We start from the raw sequence: 22,519 nt of genomic DNA, 5'->3' as shown, positions 1-22,519 counted from the left end.
TATTTGTTGTTGTTAATGTGAGAATCTCATCCCATCCAGCCTTTGTCCCTGCCCACTTTGAAAGGGGCATCTCATTAGCTCACTGCCTCTTGCTGTGTCTCCATTTCAGAGAGTGTGAATCAGGTTCAGTGGTGCACCGCAAGACGAACGCCTTGCAAGACGGAAAACCCGCTAGACGAAAGGGTTTTCCATTTTGGAGGCGCTTCGCAAAATGAATTTCCCTATGGGCTTGCTTCACAAGACGAAAATGTCTTGCGAGTTCCTGCGGGTTTTTTCCCCTTTTCCCCAGCCGCTTGTCAGCTGATCCGCTAAAAGCCGCTAAACCGCTAATAGCGCTAATCCGCTAAACTGTCAATGGGCTTGCTTTGCAAGACGAAAAAACCGCTATACGAAGAGCCTCACGGAATGGATTAATTTCGTCTTGCGAGGCACCACTGTACTCGAAGTGTGAAATGACTTGGATTTCTCCCACCCTCCTAAACTGTTAGGATTGGCTAGTTTAAGGAGCAGTACCAGGGTAGGATCCACCAGCAGCAGTTTCAGATGCAGCAGATCTCCAGGCTTGGCGGCTGATTCCCACGCTCAGCCAGTTGAACTCCCCAACTGAAGATCATAGCTGTCAACCTTCCCTTTTTTTGCAGGAAATTCCCTTATTGCAGCGCCATTTCCCGCTGCTTCCAGCTGCTATCCCGGATTGTTAGATATCCAATAGACTGTCCCCAGGACAGGTGAGGCTGCTGATCCCTTATTTTCGAGGCTGCTGATCCCTTATTTTCAAATCTGAAAGTTGACAGCCATGATGAAGATAGTGCAACTGCTCTCCCCAGGGAAGTTTGCCTGGTGCCTTCACTATACACCTTTAGGCGCCAGGCAAAAACGTTCCTTTTCAGCCAGGCCTTTGCCTGACTTGATCTACATCCTATACCATTTTTTAAAATGCTGGCTCTTTTGGAGGGTATTATTGGGTTGCTGGTTTCGTTTTGATTTTATGTATTTCATATTTTTTGTGAACCGCCCTGAGACCTTCGGGTATAGGGCTGTATAGAAATTAAATAAATAAAATATTTTTTTTTAATATTTATTAAATTTTAATTAACAATAAACATATATAAAAACATGTCAATTTCAGATAACATCATTTCATAAACATCCTTGGACTTCCTCACGCCTCTTGTTCCTGCTCTCTAACGTCATAAATTTTACCAGCAAATTATTAGGTTAATTTAATTTATCTGATTAAAATTTCCCAATATTCAAATCTCAAATTTAATCTTTTGGGTTTCTTTTGTCAAAGGTTAGTTATAGGATACCATTTATCCACAATTTATCTTGTTTTTCAATTACATTTACTTTTTATACACAAAAATTATTAATTTGTTAGAGCCCTGATGTCGCAGAGCTTACATTTTTCTTAACATTCATACAATTTACAATGCTTTTGCAAATAGTCTTTAAACTTCTTCCAGTTCTCCTCCTCCAGTTCTTCTCCCTGGTTTCGGATTCTGCCGGTCATCTCATCCAATTCCATATAGTCCATCAATTGCATCTGCCATTCTTCCAGTGTGGGCAAATCTTGAGTTTTCCAGCCTTTAGCAATGAGTATCCTTGCTGCAGTTGTAGCATACATAAAAAAAGTTCGATCCTTCTTTTGCACACTCTGGCTAACAATGCCTAACAGAAAGGCCTCTGGTTTCTTAGGAAAGGTATACTTAAATACCTTTTTCAGCTCATTATATATCATTTCCCAGAAAGCCTTCACTCTAGGGCAAGTCCACCAGAGGTGAAAGAATGTTCCTTCAGCTTGTTTACACTTCCAACATTTATTATCAGACAAATGATATATCTTTGCAAGCTTGACTGGGGTCATGTACCACCTATATATCATTTTCATAATGTTTTCTTTCAAGGCATTACATGCCGTAAATCTCAAACCTGTGGTCCATAACCTTTCCCAGTCAGCAAACATGATGTTATACCCTATGTCCTGCGCCCATTTTATCATAGCTGATTTGACCGTTTCATCCTGTGTATTCCATTTTAGCAGCAAGTTATACATTTTTGAAAGTATCTTAGAGCTGGGTTCTAACAGTTCTGTTTCTAACTTTGATTTTTCCACCTGGAATCCTATCTTTTTATCCAACTTAAAAACTTCTTTAATCTGAGCGTAATTTAGCCAATCTCGCACTTTATCCTTTATTTTCTCCATACTCTGCAACCTCCAGTTTTCTCCCTCTTTTTCTATTATTTCCCAATATTTCGGCCATTTGGCCTCCATATTGAGTCTTTTCGGGGCCTTAGCCTCCATTGGTGATAACCACCTTGGGGTCTTGTTTTCCAGTAAGTCTTTATATTTTGACCAGACATTAAACACTGATTTTCTGACAACATGATTCTTGAAAGCCTTATGTATTTTAACCTTGTCATACCACAGATACGCATGCCAACCAAACGCATTATTAAATCCTTCCAAGTCTAAAACATCAGTGTTTTCAAGAAGTAGCCAATCTTTCAACCAGCAAAAGGCTGCTGATTCATAATACAACTTTAAGTCTGGCAGGGCAAAGCCCCCTCTTTCTTTCGCATCAGTTAATATCTTAAACTTAATTCTGGGCTTTTTGCCCTGCCAGACAAATTTAGAAATATCTCGTTGCCACCTCCCAAAACACTCCATTTTGTCCACTATTTGCAAAGTTTGAAATAAAAACAACATCTTTGGCAGTACATTCATTTTAACCACAGCAATGCGTCCTGACAAGGAGAGTTTCAATCTTGACCAGACATCTAGATCTTTTTTAATTTCAGACCAACATTTTTCATAGTTATCTTTAAATAGATTTCTGTTCTTCGCTGTTATATTTACCCCTAGATATTTTACTTTTTTAACCACATTTAATTCTGTCTCTTTTTGAAACCTTTCTGACTCTAAAGAAGTCAAATTTTTCTCCAGAACCTTAGTTTTTTGTTTATTAAGTTTAAATCCTGCCACTCGACCAAATTCCTGAATCAGTTGCAGTACCCTTTTAGTACTAGGCTCTGGCTCCTGTAGGGTCAAAACTAGGTCATCTGCAAATGCTTTCAATTTGTATTGTTTCGCTCCGACCTGAATACCTTCCACCAACCGGTCTCCTCTAATCATATTCAAGAGCACTTCCAGCATTGATATAAATAACAAAGGGGATATAGGGCAACCTTGTCTTGTTCCTTTCTCTATTGAGAAATTAAATAAATAAAATAAATACATAAATAACTCGCTCATCCCAGCTCCGACAGTAGGGGCTGCTGGGAGCACCAGTCAGAAGGGAGGTAGGAGCGCCCTCTAGAGGGCTTTTTGCGCGGCGCAGCCAAAGGCCTGCGGACAGGCTCCGCCCCTAGAGCTCAGCCAATCCCGCCCTCCAGGGGAGGGGAGGGGCGGGGTTTCCTTTTCATAACCTCCCCCCCCCCCCGCCAGGGTGGGAGGAGGAAAGAAAGAAAGGAAAACCCGCCCTTCCCCTCGCGCAGGCGCAGGGAGGAGCGCAGCAGGGAGGAGGGAGGGGCATGGGGCGTGGCCTCCACCGCCCTCCCACTCCCGGCAAGGAGCCTGGCTGCCGTGGCCGCGCGTGCGCACTAGCCCCCCAGTTAGGCCGCGGCCGCCTCCCGTCGCTTTTTCCCGGCCTGGCCTGCTTCATCCCTCCCGGCCTTGCCTCAAGCCGCCGCCGCTGCCGAGATGATGATGATGGCGCTGAGCAAGACCTTCGGGCAGAAGCCCGTCAAGTTCCAGCTGGAGGAGGACGGCGAGTTCTTCATGATAGGCTCTGAGGTGAGGAGGGAGCGGGGCGCGGCGGCGGCGGCGGCCGAGGGAGGCGGAGGGGCTGGAGCGGCGCCTCCCGCGCTCGTTGGGGGAGGCTGGGGGGGGGTCCCAGTCGAGCGGGCGGCGGCGCCTGACGAGGAGGGTCCTGTGGCTGCGTCCCCTTGCAGGTGGGCAACTACCTGCGGATGTTCCGGGGCTCCCTGTACAAGCGCTACCCGTCGCTCTGGAGGCGCCTGGCCACGGTGGAGGAGCGCAAGAAGATCGTCGCCTCTTCCCACGGTGGGTGAGCAGGGCGGGCGGGCAGGACCCCCACCCCACACACAGGGCCGGATTTACCTATAAGCTAAACAAGCTGTGGTTGAGGGCCCCACACTCTTGGGGGGCGGGGCCCCCCAAAAATTATGAGTCTTTGTGTTTCTAAAGGAACTTTTCTTATTGCCAAATGCCAATGTGTTTGCATTATTAAGTTTATGAATAAACCATATTAAGTTACAGCTTCAAAATTATTTCACTATTAATATACTACTTAATTGTATTTCAGTTCGACAATTACTTTGATAAAAGACATATTTTGTTTTGTGCATATGGCTTTAGATACCTATTAGGTCCACAAATTACCATATAGCATATATTCAACACAAAAAAACTAACAATTTGTTGTTGACAAAAGACAGCTGGACATATAAAAGGCTTCATAATTATTTCACTATTAATATACTTCTTTAATTGTATTTCAGTTCAACAATTGCTTTGATAAAATTCATATTTTGTTGTGTGCATATGACTTTAGATACCTGTTAGGTCCATAAATTACCATATAGCAGATATTTAGCACACAAAAACAGGGACAATTTGTTGTTGACAAAGGACAGATGGACATATAAAGGGCCTTATTGCCTTCAGTAGCTTAGGGCCTCATCAAACCTAAATCCGGCCCTGCCCACACACACCAACCCACTGGTAGGAGGAAGGGAGGCCCGCTGCCCGGCCAGCCCCTTTCCAGAGCCCCCCCCCATTGGCTATGCAACTGCAAGCAGGGGGTTGGGGGGAGGGGGTTGCAGCCCTTCCAAGGAGGGGGAGGAGGTTGTGCTGTTGTCATCGTCTCCCATCCCTAACTCCCCACCCCACCAGCCAGCAATGCAAGGTCCCCGGCATTGGCATCCGCCCCTTTGACATTTTCTTCTCTCTTCCCCACAGAAAACCAACGAAGTCACAGTCCCAGACGATGTAAGTTGAAACTCGGGGGTCTCTTCTTCTTACTGAGGCTCTGCTTTGCTCACACCGAGTCTTCCGGCAGTGTCTGAAGGGCTACTCGATATATGCTGAATTTGCTTTGCTGCCTCCATGATTTTAAGATTTTCTGGTCTTATCTGTGGAGCCCAGGGTAGGGTTGGCGAGCATCACGTTGCTTTTTGACTAGCAGGGAGTGTCACGTTGCTTTTTGACTAGACTAACTGGAGAAGAGCATCTCCCTCTTCCTGCAGGGCCTTGGATTCCAGCACTGTGCCAAATGCTTGTTTGCATTTCTGGTAGCTCTTAGATATGCAGCGTTTTTCTTCTCGAGGTTGTAGAGGTGGAAACGAATGATCTTGCCATGGGTTTAGCAATCTAGTGTGCAAGCTGAGTGGGGAGAGGGATGCACCTGCCACTCTACTGGTGCTAAATCCTCACTTAGTTCAGAATAGGAAAGGGATAAATCCTGCCCACCTTTACATCCCCTCAGTATAGACTTTGGGCCAGTTCTGGTTTCTTTGAATCAGCCCTGTGAACTCTATAGGATATCCTTCCGAGAGTGTGTCTGGAGTTTGTCTCAGCGACTGGACAGCATATGTCTCTTAAAAGATTTTTGAAGGGCAGGGATGTGCTATATTCTGCCTAACCTGAAAGTGACGTGTTCTTCAAGTGTTTGCAAAGGGAGAGTTTTTGGCTCCGTTTTGTGAAAGCTGCTTGTCAGAAACTCGGGAGAAAGGGAGCCAGGGAAGCTCACTTTATTCTATGGGCACTGGCTCCAGCCCATGCAGACTATTGAAGGGACTATGAAATGGGTGACTGCATCTCTTAGCGGTGGGGGGGGGAATCTCCTCCCCTGGCAGATGATACCCCTCATGAACCACACCACTTTCTCTTCTTCCCTCTCCTCTTTTAGATCACGGTTATACCACACTGGCCACAAGTGTGACTCTCTTGAAAGCCTCTGAAGTAGAAGAGATCCTGGATGGAAATGATGAGAAATACAAGGCAGTCTCCATCAGCACTGAGCCTCCCACCTACCTTAGGTAGTTGCATATTTATATATTGCCTTCCCCCCGAAGGAGCTTGAGGTTGTGTGCATGGTGCTGCTGCTCCCACATTTCATCCTCACAACAACTCTGTAGGTTAGGCTAAGAGTTGGTGACTGGCCAAGATCACATAGTGAGCTTCATGGGCAAATACTAATTTGAACCAGGGTCTCCCCAGTCCTAGTCTGATGCTCTAAGCACTATACCACAGTGGCTCTCCTTTGTGGGAAAGGAAAAGCCAAACAAGGCAGAATGAAACTGTGTGAAGAAAGACCCTCAGTTTCCTCAGGAGACTTGCAGCATAATGAAAAGTTCTAAAAGTTACTCACTTTAACCAACAGCTCTTGATTTTCCTGTCAGTGGGATACTGAGTTGTATTAGTAACACATCTAGTCTTATGTTATTTGAGTCACTATATTTGCAGCATGTTGCAGATGAAGGGTCATGCCATTGAGGTTTGTGTGCGTTCACTCTCACACACATACAAATGCTTAGGTTCTGAAGATTGTTCCCCATTCACCAGTGGTCTCCTCTCCTAGGGAACAGAAGGCAAAAAGGAACAGTCAGTGGGTTCCGACCCTTCCCAACAGCTCCCACCACCTTGACGCTGTGCCATGCTCGACCACCATTAACAGAAATCGGATGGGCAGAGACAAGAAGAGAACCTTCCCCCTCTGGTAAGTTTGTTGCTGGCTTTTAGGAAGAAGTGAGGGAACATTGACACACAAGGTAATGCTGCTGAGCGTGTGGACAGAGGAAGCCGATGTGCAGGTCTGAGGGCTGGGGCTGTCATAGAGTGGACCCGCTGAAATGAGTGAACATGACAAACTTCAGTCCGTTCACTTCGGTGTGTCTACTCCCAAGTGAAACTTGGTTGGATACAACCCTGAGTTTCCCAGCATTGGTCCTTCTCATCAGAATGAGGCTAATCATCAACTTCTAGCAGGGAAGCAGGATGTGGCTGCAATTCTTCCTTCATATACTCCTGTCCTTTCGTTGAACACCGGGGCAAGGCTTGATTTTGGGAGCTCAGGTTTGTCTAGGAAGCCCTGCTCTCCTCTCAGGAAGAGTCCTCCCTATCCCCGATGTAGCATGCACTCTGTGCATGTTCTTTTGTTTCCTGGCTCTTCCAGTGAAAACAAGCTCTGGGCCTTGGAACTCGTGCTTCTTTTCCCCGCACCCACATGGAGGCACTGTTCCTGCCTCCCCAAATGTCTCTGTCCTGCCCCCCTTTTTGTATTTTAGCTTTGATGACCACGACCCAGCTGTGATCCATGAGAATGCCTCCCAGCCAGAGGTGCTGGTTCCCATCCGCCTCGACATGGAAATTGACGGGCAGAAACTGAGAGACGCTTTTACATGGAACATGAATGGTGTGTAGGGGAGAAGAAGTGGACAATCCAATGTTATATAAAACGTGACCTTTCCTAATGCCAGCTGCTGCACTTCTGAAAAATAGCAGAAACAAAATCCAGTGGTTGCAGAAGTTGCTGAAGAGGCAACAGTTTGAGAAGGAGTTTAATTTGCGGACTAGTTTTAGGGGTTGGGCAAATGCTGTGGGCTGCATCCTGGTCAAATGTGCACTGCCAAGAACCCCCTGGACCTCCTTGACACCATCACAGGCTGCTTGTTCACCCATCCCTGGTCTGACACAGCAGAGATGAGCAAGGAAGCAGCTGCAGGAAAGATGTTGTAACAGGCATCTGGTGGCTATTCTCTGGATGCTGGACTATGCGGGCCCCTTTGGCCTGATCCAGCAGCTCAGACAGTAGAGCACGAGACTCTTTTAATCTCAGGGTTGATTCCTGCACTGCAAGAGGTTGGACTAGATGACCCTCATGGTTCCTCCCAACTCCAGAATACTATGATTCTTTGCTCTTGTGCAGAGGAAAAGGGGAGTAGCTGCCACTGCCTAATTATTCATAGATTTGTCTGTTAAGCGAGTAGATGGGAGCAATGCTGAGCCTAGAAGAGGCAGAGAGCAGGGGGCAGAGGCAAATTCACTGAGGGGTATCTTAACAAGCTCCCTTTTGTAGGCTGCTTAAGATCCATCATTTTAGGGTGCAGTAAGTAAGCTACTAGATATTAGACAAGCACCATGGCAATAATCTGGATTTCTTTGCTTCCATCAGAAAAACTAATGACCCCGGAAATGTTTTCGGAGATTCTCTGCGATGATCTGGATTTGAATCCCCTGACCTTTGTCCCGGCAATCGCGTCAGCAATACGGCAGCAGATTGAGTCCTACCCTACAGACAGTATTCTGGAGGACCAGTCAGATCAACGCGTCATTATTAAGGCAAGGAGACTTAGACATAGTTGGTTCTGAAAGTGACTCTTGCTTGAGGCACACTGCAATGGATTTCCCAGTGATGTGCTGAGTTCAAGTTGTACCCAAAATAAAGGAGGATCTGCCAGTGGGGCTATATGCAAACTCCTTAGCACTTAAAAGGGAGGAAGCCATTTTCCTCATTTTTCCACAGCAAGGCAGGGTGGGGGCAAAGGGGTTGGCTTAAGGCCATTTGAAATATAGGATACTCAGTTGTGGCATTTGCATCTAGCTCAACATCCATGTGGGGAACATCTCCCTGGTAGACCAGTTTGAGTGGGACATGTCTGAAAAGGAGAACTCCCCGGAAAAGTTTGCCCTGAAGCTGTGCTCAGAACTCGGGCTGGGCGGCGAGTTCGTCACCACCATCGCTTACAGTATCCGGGGGCAGCTGAGCTGGCATCAGAAGACGTACGCGTTCAGGTAAGGGGTGCAACTGGTGCTTCTGTAGGATTGCAAAATTGGGAGGTAGCAAATCCTATATTGTTTGGATATCCTGACCACAAGGCTCCAGCTAGTGTGTAACAGGCTGATTTGCTTGGTGGTGTGTCCTCCATAGTCTACTGCCTGCTTGGCTTTGGGTGTGCTGCTGGTTCTTCGTGTGATGCCCCATGATGGATCTGGCTTCAAATTAAAGCACATGCCCAAGTTCTCCAGGCTTTGGGGCTGAGCTGTGTTTCTTTCCCCCTCTTCCAGTGAGAACCCCCTGCCAACGGTGGAGATTGCCATTCGTAACACTGGGGATGCTGACCAGTGGTGCCCTCTACTTGAAACCCTGACAGATGCAGAGATGGAGAAGAAAATTCGAGACCAAGACAGAAACACAAGGTGCGCCTTCCCCTGTGGATTGTGTACTGCCCTTTTTGTCAAAGACATGAGCTGAGAAGGGGAAGGTTTTGTTTTGCCTCTTGTGACTTTGCAAGCATCTCTCGTTTACTATGCAAGCTGAACTCCAGACCTCAGCAAGAAGCACAGGGGTCCCATTAGGTTACTTGGCCATTACAACTTCCCACTGCAGCAAATGCCGCTGGTTGGTCGAAGTGGGACTTCTTGGAAACGTTTCCTCATAGATATCATGGGGCGCCGTTGAAGTTTGGGGGGATGTGTTTTCACACCCACCTGCAGTTGCTCCGGTCTAAGCTAAAACAATCCCCCCACATCTGCTGCTGCTGTTGCCATCACTGTTCATAACAATTTGTTTTCTTCCTTGCAGGCGGATGAGACGTTTGGCTAACACAGCTCCAGCTTGGTAACCCTCCTGAAGTGGACAAGAGGATTCAGCCTCCAGGCTGTGTCCATGAGGAGCCAAGCGTAGGGCAAGCATTTGTTATGCTTTCTATGCCCACCTGGGGACTGGCGGTACTTGCATTGGCTGGCCCAGCAGACCAGAAGGATGGTGACCTCTCCACCTCGTGGGTACCTGTCAAACAAGGGGTCCAATAAAGACCTGTGGCAGCTGTCTGAGCCCTTCTCTCCCCCCCTCCCCCAAAAACCTTAGGACAAGTTTTTAAATAAATGAATAATAATTTTTGTTTGTCAGGCCTTCTCTGATGTGCATTCCCAGTTTTCTTTCCTGCCTTTGCCTTCCAAGTCTACACCACGGATGGGGCAGCCTTGGCTTCCCAGATGTTGATGAACTACAGCTTGCATCAGTCCTAACACGCACAGTAAATGGGCAAAGCATGATGGGAGTTGTAGTTCAACCACATCTGGAGCCCCAAAGGTTCTCCCCTCCTAGTCCAGACTAGCACCAATGACCTTCTGTTTTTTATTACTATTATTTCACACAGCAGTGGCTTTTTTTCTGCAACCCATCCTTCTGTACAAAGATGAGGGGTGCTGTTAGAGAGGGATGTAGTTTCTCAAAAAGGTACAGCTGTAGCTAGCAGCTTGTGGGCATCTTTCACAAAGGGTCAGTTAACAAATCTGCTTAGCTTTGTTTTAGTGCTTGGTGTTAAAGCAGCAAGGCTAGAGTTGTTTTTAAGTCTTAAAATGTGTCTGTACAGGAGTCAATCTGCTCTACCTGCTCTTAGCAGAATGAGCCCAGTGCGGTTTCTGAATATGTCTTAAAAACAACAACAGGAACAGTCTGTGTTGGGACTGTTGCCTATTATGTTTTAACAAAGCACTTGAATCTGGCATGGGATGGAGGCTGCCTTCTCCCTCCCCTATCCCATTGCACACACACACACACACACACACACACACACACACACACACTGCAGCAGAATACTACCAGGGCAGGTCATGCTTATTGCCAGAACATTGAACTGCCATTGTGGGTCTCCAGTGCATGCAGCTGTATACAAGCCCGGCCAAGCAGCACCAACAGAAGCTGCAGCTGGAGAATCCACCAGGTTTAGGCAGGGCTTGAATGAACTACCTAAGCTGTTTGTCACAGGCAGTGCTTGCAAGCTGGTACTTTGTACATTCTCCCCATCAGGGGCATCTTCTCTTTCCAACATCTGTCTCTTAAACATTAACAAGAGTCACAGATCACTACAAGAGGACTAAGCCAGAGTGATGTGCCCGAGTCTAATGGTTGGATATTCAGCAATTTGGATTGTTGGCTTCACAGAGAAACCCAGGTATTTCTCTCCCCTCTGTAAGCTAATACTTTTGAAGTTGCTGCTGTTTGTGCGCTACCTTTAAAAAAAATCTATTTTCTAACGTGAGTTGGATCATGCTACATAATAGAAATGACAGACCGCCTCCTGCTCCCTGGAAAGCAGTTGTTGCATGAACACTTCATCCCTTTCCAGGACCAGCACATCCTGATATTCATACAACACTAAGGCTATTGACATGTTGTCAGTACAGTGGTACCTCGGGTTACATACACTTCAGGTTACAGACTCCACTAACCCAGAAATAGCACTTCGGGTTAAGAACTTTGCTTCAGAATGAGAACACTGCGGCGCGGTGGCAGCAGGAAGCCCCGTTAGCTAAAGTTGTGCTAAAGCTTCAGGTTAAGAACAGACCTCCGGAACAAGTTAAGTACTTAACCCGAGGTACCACAGTATCCCATTCCAGAATCTGCTTCTGTGAAGCAGCCCAGTGTTGACCCATGGCTTTGGCCTTCACCACTGGCTTGCCATGGTGAGCATCTTTTTCCTTCTCTGATTCCTCCACTTGAGCTGCAGCTAGTTGAGGGAAGCCCAACATTGCAGGAAAACAGGACACTACATGTGAGGAAGGCTCCCTTGGAGGCTGCAGAGTCCAGCCAAGGTCCATCAGTTTCAAGGCATGCCCTGGGTTTCTGAGACTATAGAACCAGAACTTCAGGCAGCAGCTTTTGTATTAAACCGAGTTTTATAAAACATGATATCAGGCACTTTAACTGCTGCCTGAGAATAATGTCAAGGCTCAGGAAGCAGAAAGAAGCAAAAGATGTAGTCAAGAGACAAATAGATTTTGGATTCAGGTCTCACTTTAATTAGCCCCACTCACCCAGAGTTTCTTGAGGCATTGGCCTTGTATATTTGCAGCCACAGCCACAGCTGCAAAACAGGAGAGGCTTGCTCCTGAGATCCAGAGCTGTAACTTTAAAGGACACAGTGGCTATGCACTCTATTTTGCTTCCCACATTTATTATTTTTACAGAGGTTGAAATAAATTGGCAAAACAGTGGGGTAGGTGAGGGAATGCTGGAGAGGCAGGTGGTCAGGGCCGCAGACATCTCATGGAATTAGTACTGGCTGCACAAGAACTGCCCAGTGAGGCCTGAGAATGCTGAAACATGCTAGGCTAAATTCTGGGTGAGATCCAGAGTTGCGGCAGGGGGGCAGTTCCACCAACAGCCTATCTTCTTGGGCCCAGCAACAGGAGATTGGATTTTTTGGTTTAACGTGGAAGTTGACTGAGTGCAAGGTTCAGCATCTGCCCAGTTGCCTTCTGCCTGTAGTTTGTCCAGTGCAAATTCATCATCTTCTAGTCCTTTACAGCATCTGGCACATAAACAGAATTTCCCCCCATCCTATCCACAACACTAGAGGACAGCTTAGCAGCAGAAGGGAATTGGAGTGGCAGGAGAATGCAACCCAACCAGCTGTGGTGCTGCTCAGGGGGCCATCCACACACCTGTCCGTGCAGAACAGTCTCAGTCTTAGGCAGAAGGGACTTGCTGTGCCGTCACTATTGGGGCTCCTGTGGCAGGTTTTGGTCTGGAGCAGGCATAGGGTGGTCTTCCGGGAGCGGGTTGTAGTTGGGGTCTTCTTCAGGAGGGTCAAATACCAGCTTTCTGCGAAGGAAAACCCCAACCACAAAATGAGATCCATGCTGCAAAGACAAAACACACTTTCCTACACTGAAAGAGGGAACTCAAATGAGCTGCTCCTTCCCTTTTGCTTGTTTTGGTGGGAGGCTGTTACGCAAAAACAGGTCCCTATTCTGCGACACAACCACCTAAAAGCACATGAAGATCTCTAAACATGCTCAAAATCTCCTAATCCGGACCAGAAACATTTAACTTAACAGGAAGAACCTATAAGGAAAGGAAGGGTCTGTGGCTGGCAACCTGCATTGTTGGAGCAGTCTACCTTTCTTATAACACGGGGTGCGGGGAGCTTGCTGGGACATGCTTAGCCTTGCCAAATGTTTGTATGGCACCAAGTGTACACTGGGGAACCAACGAGGCTCATTGGTGTTGCTTGTCTCATTCGCCTGTTAACGTTTTTAGGTGTATACAACCAAAATGTATGTGTAGTCCTCTTCCATTTCCTTTTATGCCTGCTCTATTCCTTCAAACACTGAAGATCCTCCCTCTCCCCATTTTCTAGTCAAGGCACATCTGCATCCATCATAATACTGCCTCTCCAGGTGCTTCTATGGTCAAATGAGGGTGGCCATTCTTCAACCTGCTTTGTAGGACTGCCTGATAAAGTTGGCGGTTTACTTACAGGAATCCTGGTGTTAGTAACAACTTTTTCCCTCCGGGTTGGTTGGGAAAGACATCCTCAAGGAAGTAATAGACATGACCCACGGCAATTCCTACAGGAGGAACAAAGGTCTGAGAAGCTACTATCTAGTATACTAGCCAGTATAGCTAGAGGCAATGGCATCGTTTCCATAGCCCACCACCCAAATATATTTCCCTCAGTGCACTGCTGGTTTGTGACAATTTGCCCCCAGAATCTTCTGCAGCGTAGCAGCAGTTCAAAGAGAAGATGAGGCATGAGCCCTGTAAATTGAGACACTTCTTAAACCCTGCAGGTACGGACACTGATTTCAATAAGGTAAAAACACCTGCATTTGACAACTGTTTGGGATAGGATGACGCTCTTAGGGTCATTGGTCCAGCAGCGCAGCCTCTGGCCAATAGGAAACAGAATCTCTGCCTCTCTGCTTCCACCTTCTCAGGATGACAGCATCTGTTGGGTCACTAGTGTGGGCTGTCAGAGCTGGGGCAGAAACCTGCTTTCAAAAGCAGGAGCACCAGGGGACTTGACTATGTGCTATCACTGCACAAATCCATCCTCCTTTTTCTCCCTACCCCATCACAAGCCAGCCACCTCCATCCAGTCTTGGGACTCTTCTCCACAGCAGCACATCTCCTACACCACGCATGGCCAAACTTGGCCATCCAGCCGTTTGGGGACTGCAACTCCCATCATCCCTAGCTAACAGGACCAGTTGTCAGGGATGATGGGAATTGTAGTCTCAAAACAGCTGGAGGGCCAAGTTTGGCCATGCCTGTCCTAGACTGTCCCCAGGAACTGCAGTGCCTTGCCTGGATATCCCCCTTTTCTAACTGCTTCCCAAACCAGGCCCCGATCCTGTGGATACAGCCATAGCTAGCTGCAAGCCTTGGAGAAGCCGCCTCCAGGCACTGACTGGGTGTTTTGCCTCATCAACACCCACACATAACACTCCTAAAAGATAACATCTTGGAAAGCTACACCAGCATTATCAGCACGTTGCCTTTCACAGCATCTGAATAGTCCTCAAGGCGGCAAAGCAACTATCTGCAAGGGAGCTGCAGAGGCAGCACAGCCCTCACCTGGCAAAGCCTTTGTGAGCAGTGGCATAGCATGGTTTGCCAGTGCTCGGGGCAAGGAAAGTATGGCACCCCAAACTGGTGTCCCCATGCAGCTTCTGCTGCTGCTGCAGCTGCCTGACAGAGCCTCCCTGCTGCTGCCACCTGCCCGCCTCTCCCACCAGTGGAGGAACGCCCCCTGGCCAAGGGATGCAAAGGCCCATCCTCTCCCACCTCCTGCTTGGCGTGCTGCTCAGGTGGGCAGGACAGGGAGCTCCTCCAATCAGGGTGGCAGCTGCAGCGGTGCACCCCTAAAAAACATTGTGCATGGGCAATTACCCCGGTAGCCCCAGCCCCATGCTATGCCACTGTTTGTGAGAACCAGCTCCTCACATATATACCGAGAAGCTCTGCAAGAAGAGGAAGCTCCCGCCCTCACCTAAGAGGTCAATGATGATGGAATTGCCCAGCAGCAGTGAGAAGCCCATCAGGACCCAGGGCAAGAAAGGCGCCTGGAAGTTCAGCAGTCCAAAGAAGTTCATGCGGATATAGGGATTCCTCCGGCTCCACACGTAAACCAGCATGATGGTGAAGGCCTGGCCCAGGAAGAAGAGGCTGGCAAAGAGTCCAAAAAGCTGAGAGCTACAGAGTCAAGGCAGGCGGTGGGGAGAGATTTAATTGGTTCAACAAAGGCCGAAAAAGTCCCCTAAAGCAGATTCCTATCATTATTATTATTTATTACCTGCCCTTCAGTTTAAGGTCCGAGGGAGGTCACAGCAATTTAAAAATACAATATTAAAACAAATTACCACCCTAACCTCTCGGCAGTGGAACTACCAAAAGCACTCCCTCTGCAGGTCTTAACGCCTGAGAGAGTATTGCAGATCTTGCGATCCTGCAGATACTTTGAGGCAAAGTCGTTTTGAGCTCAACACTAATGAAAGCACCTTGGAATTGGGTACAGAATAAGGCTGGGCAATATATGGATACATCATCCAAAACCAGTTTGAAGTCCAAATGGTGGCAATCTGTTAGACATGGCAATATATAGTGAATCGTGCGTGTGTGCGCTATGCAAAAATCACGATGCAGAAAAAGCCATGAAGCCAGCCGATGCCTCTATATAGCTTCATCCTTATTCCAGACATCATGATATATAGGTATTTCGCGATGTTTAGCTGGTGATATATCAGGATGTTGAAGAATCAGGTATTGCCCAGCCCTAGTCTAGAAGCAAACTAGCAACCAAGGCAGCAGTTTTAAAAACAGATTATGTGAGTTCTAAAAGCCTTTCATGATCCTTCAGAATGGACAGGGTGGCAGCCCCTTTGCCATGGTCCCAGGTGAGAGCAAAACCAATCCGGAAGCAGAACACTTAGCAAATCAACGGGAAAGGATACTGTCATGAGAAACCCTCCAAAGAGGAACATGAAGATGAAGTCTGCAGTCCTTCCGCGGAAAGAGCCTTCTTCCAGCATCCGGCAGTATCTGTACCTTTGAGCAGGCAGCAATGGAGGGAGGTAGTAAAGGAAACTAACGGATGGATGGATTGCTAGGCAGAATGGCCCTAGGGCTAATGCAGACACAAGTCATTTCACCACAAAAACAGCCACTTGGGCAAGGGCGGGCAGATCTGAACCAAACCACAGAGCCTTTTACCTTGAGGGCAGAAGGTTTCCCAACACATCTGCAGAAGTTAGAGGCAACACCTTTGGCCCTGCTGCAGCACAGTGTGAACTTGGCCAGGGATTTGGCTTCAGAAGGACTGGAGATTCATTTGAAAACAATAGCAACTTGCATACCCTAACCCTAACCCTGAGCAGTCCTTGGCTAGAGGGTAGCAGGACATACACGGGGCTCCTCCTTTTCGGGGTGCCCCAACTGCACATTTCATAAGTATACATTGGAGTTTCCAGTGCTCTGGGGAAAGCACCTTGGTAACAGCCTTTCAGTCCTAAGAAGAGAGATTTTGTATGTTAGGGTTACTAGGCATGGAAGTTTCTGATCCCATCACCATCCATTCATTTCAGCAACGCCCTGCTCCAAAAGTATGAGGCGGGTATGGTCTGAATACCCCTATTACTGTGGCACGGATCAAATGCTCTCCATCTATTCCAGTTCCTGACTTGGACCAAGCTTCCTTCTAGCAAGCTGAGATTTGCCTTGTTTCCCATCTGAGCTGTGCAGCTAAGTGGGCTTCCTAAGCCTGGGAAGAAAATTCCCACCAGAGTTGTGAATTTTACATCTTGGACCAGATTTGATACTTTGCTCTACAGTTTAATGTGGTAGTTTATGTGCTGCTATTTAACATGTGCAGCCCTTGTCTCCCTCCCAGTCCATGAACTGGGGTACAGTCCTTGCTCACACGTTCTAGGTGGGCCACATGGTCAGAAACGGTTGTGAGAGCTACCGCTAAGAGACCATATCAATTTTGGCTCTTGTTACTTTTAGGATTCTGCTCTCCAGCTGCTTTTTTTGTCTTAAGGGCTGTGTCGTTTACCCATGCAGACCTTCAGAGGCAGGAGAGGCAAAGGGCAGGTCATTCTGCTGTCAAGATAAGCCAAGAACACTTTTTGAAAGGGGCAGAGAGAGAGAGAGCAAAAATAAGTAGCCAGGGTCAAAGAATACAGGAATATCATGTTGAAGAAGAAGCTGAATCCCAGCGGCCCAAAAAACAGGAAGTTGGTGATGAGTCGCCAGATCTGCAAGAAAAGGAGAAAAGAAAAGAGTACCAGGTGGCCAAATACAGCACCAACCCCAGCACCCTCCACCAGATGCACACACAGTCTTCTTGCAAGAAGCCTGTTGCTTGCTTCCGCCAACACTTCCTGAGAACTCCCCTGTCCCCAGAAATAGGTCCTTTCTGAAGCAAGCGTGGGACTGTCAAAACAGCCACTGCAAACACATCCTGCCCTGAGGCTAGCAAGCAAACGGGGGCAGGGCCAGGCCTCACCTGGAACTTCCTGATAATGAGATCCGGATTGAAATACAGCTGGAAAGGCGTGATGAACTCCAATTGCTGCAAAATACAAAAAGACAGGCAATGGCGGGCTGAGCCGGGATCCTGGGCGCACAGCAAAGGCAGCGCCTGCCGGGCTCTGATGTTGCCCCCGCTCAGAGGGGCTTTCCAGGCAGCCCTGCCTCGTCCGCCCTTCATCCCAGCTGGTTCCCAGGAGGAGGAGAGGCGTGCAATGCCGTCCTCGTGCAATCCCCACTCGGGGCGGCAGAGCCCAAGGGCTGCTGGCAAGAGAGGGAACGGAAACCGCCACCCCAGGCCCGAGGCAAGGGCGATGGGGCTGCTGTCGCCGCCGCCGCCGCCCCAGAGCCACCCTCGGGCCGGAAAGAAAATGCGCTCCATACAAGGCAGGCGGGCATCGCACCGGGCGGGCTGTTGTGGCTCTCCCTGTTGGATCTCCGCCTGCCTCCCTGTCTCTCCCCCTCCCCAGCGATTACCACGGCAGCAGTGGTGATGACACAGGCGGTGGTGTAGGCGCGCGTCACGGCGGGGATGCCCAGGTACTCCGCGGCGAATCCTTGGTAGGCCATGGCGGGGGAAAGAGGAGACCCGGAGCAAGCGCGGAAAGGGCTACGCGCCCTTTAAGGTCGGGGCTCCCGGAGCGGCCAAGCCCCTTCGCTTGTCAAGCCACTGATAGGGCGGGGAGAGGGCGCAGGGGCGTGGCCGAAAGAGAGCGCAGCCACTCAGGAGCACTCACAGGCGCACCAAGGGCTGGAGGGATGCCACTCTCTATGCAGCGGGGCCGGGCAAGTAAAGAGTGACGGGTTTGGAAGCCAATGGCATGGCGCGAGCTGTGTTGTGTCGGGGAAAGAAAAAGCCACGTGGCCGTGGCCGGCGGACGGTCGACCAATCAGCAAGGAGGCGTCTATTTGCAGGACCCATCCGTTGCTATGGCTGCCTCTCTGTGGGGCTACGGAAACATAAAGTTCTAGAGGCGTTTCATGGAACGGATAGGAGATTTCCGAGCCTAACTGCTAGATGGAGAAACTCTCGGAATTTCGCTGGAGGAATCGAATGCTCCGCGCGCACACTAGACATGCAAAGCACGTGGCTTAGGTCCCAAAGAATTCTGGACTGGAAGAATCCGCAACCAGAAAGAAGAGCAATTGCAAGAGGACTGGAGGAAATTTAAGGACTGTTTGAATAAATATTGTAATATAAAAAATTAGAAATTACTTGTGAGAAACAAATAGGCCTAGGATTAAACTAAGTTATAATTAAATAAATGGGATTTAGAATGTTAAGAAAAGTGAATAAGATGGACTATAATTGTTTTGGTTTATTTATGATATTGGAAAGCCGTTACTTTTAATTACAAGGAAACTCAGAAGGGAGGGATTTGAGGAAGTCAACCAAGATGTTTAAAAGGTTGGCTTTGAAGAATTAAGTTGTTATTGTTTATCTGTTTATTGTTCCCTTTTTTCTGTTTTCATGTATCATTTTGCCTTGTGGTTCTGTGTTATCATTGTGGAAAATCTAATAAAAAAATTATTTAAAAAAAAAGAATTCTGGGAACTATAGTTTGTACAGGGTGCTGGGAATTGTAGTTCTGTGAGGCGTAATCCACAGTTCCCAGGAGCTTTTTTTTGCGAGAAGTGGGGCTCGCTTCCGATGTAAGGTGTACAGGCACTCCTGCCCACTTCTCATCCAACTCCGCCCGCCACTGGGCTATGGCCCCCAGAGGGTTCACGGGGAGGCAATGCGGCCCTACATCTGCTGCGTCTGTCTGCTGGATCCTGCCCTCCTTCAAAGGGAAGGGAGCGGAGAGGGCCAAGAAGGGGCCGGCTGGTGGGCTTTCTTTTTTCCCAATTTTTTTTTTATTGATTTTCACAACAGGACTGAAATAAACAGCAGAGGGAAAAGTGGGCACCCTTGCCTGGTTCCCTTCTCAATTCTAATTTCCTCTGAAACCACATTAATCACAATAATTTTGGCTTTTTGTTCTAGATAGATCGCTTTAATACCATTTAAAAAATCATGGCCTATCCCCATACTCTCTAAATTATGTAACATAAAACTCCAAGATACATTGTCAAAGGCTTCCTCTGCATCAATAAATATTGACATTGCTTTACAACTCTTTCTTGCTTCTAAGTTTTCCAAAATATCCACAACATTTCTAATGTTGTCTTTCATATGTCTTCCAGGCAGAAATCCTGCCTGGTTTTTATGAATATACTTAGATAAAACCTTCTTTAGCCTGTTGGCCAATATATTTGCAAAAAAATTGTAATCCACATTGAGTAGGGAGATAGGCTGGTGGGCTTTCAACATGTGCCACGTCCGCAACCTTGGATTAGTTGCTGCCAGGGGAGGCCAGAAGGGCAGCCATTGGCCAGGATTCTGGTCTGCTCACCCCTCATCCAGCAGCACCTGGCAGAGGCACAAGCTCCCCCAGGGATGGGCTGCCTGGGTGGCCTATGTAAAGCCCAGGTAGACATCCCAGAGCTGATGTGGGACGAGAGCGCATCCTGCTTGCCAGAGGCACTAAGCAGTATCAGAAGAGGGAGGCGGCTCTGCAGTCCTGGTGGCTTTTCCCCAGCAACCGGGTCTTTAGCGGCCAGGCCAGCCCTCCACCTGCAGATGCTCCAGACCCCCTTAAGGCAGCCGCCGCAGTCTGCTCCTTTCTTACTTTTTTAAAAGTCAATCCTTTATTAGCCATAGTAAACCACACATGATCAAACAAACGCCGTATACAAATACGAGCTCAGTATAGCAAGGTTTGTCCAGAGAAAATGATTTTGCATAAATAATACAATATAACACTACCACATCACCGATCAATTAAGAACCACTAAATCTCTTTATAATGGCCCAGTCTTTCTGCATGGACAGCACTCAAAAATTCAGCCACTATTAAAGGAATCTGATCATTCCTGTCCGAGAGCAGGTCCTGAACCGTTGGTGGCATAGAATTGAGGCTGTTGAGTTGTAAAGCCTCTAATAATAGTCTTCTGGCATAAATGCCAAAATCACCAGAAAATAAAATATACTCCAAAGTATCAAGTTCCTGTTTACTACATTTTCAGAGACGCTCTGCCTCTGTGAGAGCTAAATATCTTCCTCTTACTATCATCGAGGGAAACATATTAAATCTGGCTAACATAAACATCCTGCACAATTCATGATTCTTCAGATTTGTCATGTTTCTCTTTTGAAAATCTCTACACAAAGGGAGATTTAAATAGAGAGGATAACAAGTGCTGTGCTTTGCAACCTCAAGAGTGCAGAGAACACTTTTTCTGCTCCTTTCTTCCAACCTGACCCTAGCAGGCCTCAACTCTAGCACCAGGTGGCTCCCGAGAGCAGCCAAAGACTGAAGGCAGGTCCGTGCCTTGCATCTCAAGCACATCCAAAGCGACAACCCCCCCCCCAAAAAAATAATAATACTGGGAACTGTAGTTTGCTTCTCACAGAACTATAGTTCCAACCCAACCACTGAACAAACTTCAGTTCCCTGGATTCTTTAGGGAAAGTCATGTGATGTACACTGTGGATCTGCCCTGAGACTGGCTGGAAGGGCACACGTGCCCAGGGCTGCGGAGGATTGGGTCCCCAAAAGGAAACGAGAAACAGGTTAGGCCGGCGGGACAGTCATAATAACTTCCCCCCCCCCCCCAGTCGCCTTTGACTGGACTTAACCATCTAGGGGTTCTTTAAGGTAAAGGTAAAGGACCCCTGACCATTAGGTCCAGTCATGACCGACTCTGGGGTTGCGGCGCTCATCTCACTTTATTGGCCGAGGGAGCCGGCGTACAGCTTCCGGGTCATGTGGCCAGCATGACTAAGCTGCTTCTGGCGAACCAAAGCAGCGCACGGAAACGCCGTTTACCTTTGCGCCGGAGCAGTACCTATTTATCTACTTGCACTTTGAGGTGCTTTGAGGAGCAGGGACCGAGCAACGGAAACTCACCCTGTCGCAGGGATTCGAACTGCTGACCTTCTGATCAGCAAGTCTTAGGCTCTGTGGTTTAACCCACAGCGCCACCCGCGTCCCATAGGGGTTCCTTTACCTTTACCATAATAACATCAAAACAGCCCTGGTGGATCAGGCGTCCAGCATTCTGCTCTCCCGGTGGCCAACCAGATGCCCCAATACACAGGAGCCAACTCCTAGGGGCCTTTGGGGCTTCAGCGCCCTCTCCCCATAAAATATTTGAGGGAGCTGCCCTCCCCCCAAAGTTGATGGGCATTGCCATTCAGATAGTGTGCATGCACCGCATCATGCAATTGATTATGTGGGGCGGGGCTTACTTTTATTCATTTTATTCAAGTTGGCACCCCCGCTCCAATGGGAAATTCACAAGCAGGATTTGAATGCTCTCCCCTGCTGCAGTTTCCAGCAACTGAAATTCACTGATATTCACAAGCATTGAGGCTTCTGAATATGAAGACAGAGCAGAGACCCTTGTGACTAGCATTAACCATTGACAAGCCGATTCCAGGATCCTTTTGCACGTCCATGAAATGGGATATAGGACCGCCCGGATCTCCCGCATAGCTGTCAACTTTTCCCTTTTCTTGCGAGGAATCCTATTCGAAATACAGTGGTACCTCTGGTTACGTACTTAATTCGTTCTGGAGGTCCGTTCTTAACCTGAAACTGTTCTTAACCTGAAGCACCACTTTAGCTAATGGGGGCCTTCCGCTACAGCTACATCGCTACCGCGTGATTTCTGTTCTCATCCTGAAGCAAAGTTCTTAACCCAAGGTACTATTTCTGGGTTAGCAGAGTCTGTAACTTGAAGCGTCTGTAACCCAAGGTACCACTGTAAGGGAATTTCCCTTAAAAAAAGGAAAACGTTGACAGCTATGGCCCGGGGAGAAGGTGTTTGTGACAGAGTCTGAGGAGCAGCATGTGCCACTTTGATGGCTCATGCCCCAGTGGTGGAAAGTCATTCCAGGCTCACCCAGCCCAGCGTGCGTGCGTGATCCCTTTGATGAGAGAGATGCTCAGTCCCCAACACTCAGGCCCAGCCCATCTGCTTCGGAGGGTGTCCTGCAGGCTGTCGTCACACAGACGCTGGCAGTCTCTGCTCCTCCTCCTGGCCAGAGTGGATCAGACCGGTCTTTTACGCGTTTAATGGTGTGCAACAGACAGCTCAGGAAGCAGGCGTGTAAAAATTCACAGGCT

The 22,519-nt window shown here is 48.1% G+C and overlaps 2 protein-coding genes across 2 annotated transcripts; one reads left to right on the top strand and one right to left on the bottom strand.

Moving 5' to 3' along the window:
• Positions 1-3,450: 3,450 nt before the first annotated feature.
• SMARCB1 (SWI/SNF related BAF chromatin remodeling complex subunit B1) lies at positions 3,451-9,923 on the top strand. Its single transcript, XM_083717510.1, has 10 exons — positions 3,451-3,796; positions 3,955-4,066; positions 4,985-5,014; positions 5,934-6,063; positions 6,606-6,743; positions 7,312-7,439; positions 8,199-8,365; positions 8,628-8,818; positions 9,092-9,223; positions 9,609-9,923. The coding sequence occupies exons 1-10, from the start codon at positions 3,704-3,706 to the stop codon at positions 9,646-9,648; spliced, it is 1,161 nt and encodes a 386-aa protein (XP_083573636.1). The 5' UTR covers positions 3,451-3,703; the 3' UTR covers positions 9,649-9,923.
• Positions 9,924-11,807: 1,884 nt separating this feature from the next.
• Positions 11,808-18,154, bottom strand: LOC310834198 (derlin-3-like). Its single transcript, XM_083717702.1, has 7 exons — positions 17,823-18,154; positions 17,323-17,388; positions 16,998-17,071; positions 15,770-15,863; positions 14,809-15,004; positions 13,294-13,384; positions 11,808-12,635 (listed from the first exon to the last, which is right to left on the bottom strand). Exons 1-7 carry the CDS (start codon positions 17,913-17,915, stop codon positions 12,530-12,532), a joined length of 720 nt encoding a protein of 239 aa, XP_083573828.1. The 5' UTR covers positions 17,916-18,154; the 3' UTR covers positions 11,808-12,529.
• Between the last annotated feature and the right edge of the window lie 4,365 nt (positions 18,155-22,519).

The sequence above is a fragment of the Podarcis gaigeae genome, assembly GCF_964106915.1.
Source record: "Podarcis gaigeae genome assembly, chromosome: 16".
Taxonomy (NCBI): Eukaryota; Metazoa; Chordata; class Lepidosauria; order Squamata; family Lacertidae; genus Podarcis; species Podarcis gaigeae.
Note: the sequence above shows the minus strand (reverse complement) of the source record. Positions and strands in the feature narration are given on the sequence as shown.